The sequence below is a fragment of the Dermacentor silvarum genome, chromosome 6 (genome assembly GCF_013339745.2).
Source record: "Dermacentor silvarum isolate Dsil-2018 chromosome 6, BIME_Dsil_1.4, whole genome shotgun sequence".
Lineage (NCBI taxonomy): Eukaryota > Metazoa > Arthropoda > Arachnida > Ixodida > Ixodidae > Dermacentor > Dermacentor silvarum.
This window is the reverse complement of record NC_051159.1, coordinates 15,165,917-15,168,602: the sequence shown is the minus strand read 5'-3', so window position 1 is coordinate 15,168,602 and position 2,686 is coordinate 15,165,917. Positions and strand designations below refer to the sequence as shown.

Genomic DNA, 2,686 nt, shown 5'->3' with positions numbered 1-2,686 from the left:
TTATGAGGCACGCCGTAGTGGTGGACTCAGGATTAATTTTGACCACCCGGGATCCTTTAAAATGCACCTAAATTTAAATAAACAGGTGTTTTACATTTCGCCCCCGTCGAAATGCGTCCGCTGTGCACGGCCGGGCGGTCTCGGTCCATATTTCTTCGTCATCGCCATTCGCCTCAACACTTCGGTAGGCTGCGCTGTTTAATATTTGCCTGAAATTAGACACCGCGCATTCGCACAAAGCGCCAGTGGTCCCACTTATCACCAGGTGAAACCTATGGGCTGTTGCACCCCCGCAAGTAAGCGCCAACTCTCCGTTGCGCATAGCGTCAGATTGTTCACCGAGCACAGCTGTTTACTTTCTGTTAAATTGTGGGCAGTATCTTATCCGGAGATCAAAAGTATGAAATTGTTATTGCAAAAGACTGCTTCTGTAGAATGCTTAATGACAATGAAAAGGAAATTGAGCTGCTCCGAGCGCTTCAGATTTCTCTGCAAAACGATGCCATTTCTGAATGAGATTTAGGTAGGATAAATGCAAGACAAAATTCACTACTAAATGTCTTCGGTGCGACTTTTAGCAACGGATTAAGGCGAACGTGAAGTGTTAGGACCTGCACAGTTGAAACTAGCTGTATTGTAATTAGGCAATTGCCTTAGCAAGCAGTCTTTTAGAAGCGTCAGTAAGCCCAACACTTATTCAAGCTGCTCGTGGTTTCGACGCAGAAGCGATGAGACTAGGTATTTTGGTTCTTAATGCGCAACTATTTACAGGATGTTAAAATGTTGTAATCACCGGTCCTGATATTCTTATCATGGTCGAAAAATAAAAAAAAACTGCTTTATAATTCGATTAAGAAAAGAAATAAAACGTGTTGGTGCAAAAACAACATACAAGCATGATCATTTATTTATCATGCAAAATGAGTGGAGCGAAATACAAACAGCACAAAGAGGTGTCCGGTCATGAATGTTCCACCATTCACAATGCAAGAAGTTGTTAAAAGCACTGATATAATAAGCATAAAGATATAATAATCTGATGTAATAAGCATAAAGAAAAAAACAAACGTGTGAGAGATATGTATTAAGGGGCAGGAAACAAACACCAGCAAACGAATGGCAATAAATGCGCAATGCATAAGATTGTTTCTATAAACAAGAAAGTGTAAAGCATAGGCATTTCATAACACATGGCAAAACAACTCAAACGAACACAAGTAGCCACATCACAAATACAGCAATTAAAAAAATATGGCTGGTTAGAGATACCACTATTCCACTTCTTCAGCTGTTACTTAAACATGCACACACAACTTGCTCAACAAATCATAATGCAAATATAGGTTTGGGCTTCGTGAGGTACGCTGGAAGGCCTTCAAAAATCCTTGGAATGGCGTTAGTCTTCAGCGTCGGCTGCTCACGCTCCAGGGACACGGCGTCGCCGTTGATGTTGAAATTGTACGCAGTGACGATGTCGGAGGCGTCGAAATGTTTCGCGCATTCGAAGTTAAAACCGCCACCTTCCTGCCGCGGTATGGCCCACTTCCATTTCTCGCGCAGCTCCTTGTCAATAGGCAAACGGAACAACGACACCATTTCGGTCGTGCCCTTGTAGCCGGAACGGCAACCCGGCACGCAACACGTGTTCGGCATCGTTGTCCCACCCCGCCACTTCAACTAAACAGTCCAGCACTCGAAAAATAGCGCAGCACATGCACAGAACGCACCCGATCACTCAGCTCGCCTCGCACTGCGCAAGCGTTTCGGTACGCGAACGATGCCCTCCGATGCGTAGTGGCGCCGCGTCGCGGCAGCTTTGGGCAGCGTATGAACCTCTCCCATAGCGTGACGGCGGAGTTTCGTGACCAGAAAAACATGGAAGGACTCTGGTTGTAGCTAGGTTGAACTTGGCTATGTCGAGGTTTAAACTTGGCTGTAGCTAGGCCTGTACTCGTGTACAGCATCTTTGCTAGTACTGGAAAGGCTGCGGTATTACAGGAAAGGTGCGCGGTGGTAGCGCGACGGTGCGGGAGAGCATGACGTCATACCAGCTGTGGCGGCGGCGATAGCGCGGCGGTGGCGTGATGGCGCAGCGCACCTTTCCAGAACTAGCACAGATGACGTACACGCGCATAGGCACCCGCCGTGGTTGCTCAGTGGCTATGGTGTTGGGTTGCTGAGCGAGGTCGCGGGATCGAATCCCGGCCACGGCGGCCGCACTTCGATGGGCGCGAAATGCGAAAACACCCGTGTACTTAGATTTAGGGGCACGTTAAAGAACCCCAGGTGGTCCAAATTTCCGGAGTCCCCCACTACTCCGTGCCTCATAATCATATCGTGGTTTTGGCACGTAAAACCCCATAATTTAATTTTAATTAACGAGCATAGGCCTAGCTACAACCAAGTTTAAACCTCGGCATAGCCAAGTTCAACCTAGCTATAACCAAGAGACGCAATCAATCGGCCACCTTCGCTGTGTCTTGAGCTTCGCGCAGCCTCGTGCAAGCTTTCGCCTTTTTGGCTCAGGAAACGGCGCAAGAATATGTTCACATTATTATCAGGTCCACTAGAATTTCTAGTTTGTAAGTTTAGTAGAATGGAAAGCACCCTAGCATCATCATCTTCTCACTTTTTTTACGCCCACTTGAGGACGAAGGCCCCTCCCAGCGGTCTCCAATTACCCCTA

General features: G+C 47.2%; 1 protein-coding gene across 1 annotated transcript; it reads right to left on the bottom strand.

Annotated features, from left to right (window-relative positions):
• Nucleotides 1-1,326: 1,326 nt before the first annotated feature.
• On the bottom strand, nt 1,327-1,653 carry LOC125946158 (uncharacterized). The gene has a single exon (XM_049668658.1). The coding sequence runs from the start codon at nt 1,651-1,653 to the stop codon at nt 1,327-1,329; it is 327 nt and encodes a 108-aa protein (XP_049524615.1).
• Between the last annotated feature and the right edge of the window lie 1,033 nt (nt 1,654-2,686).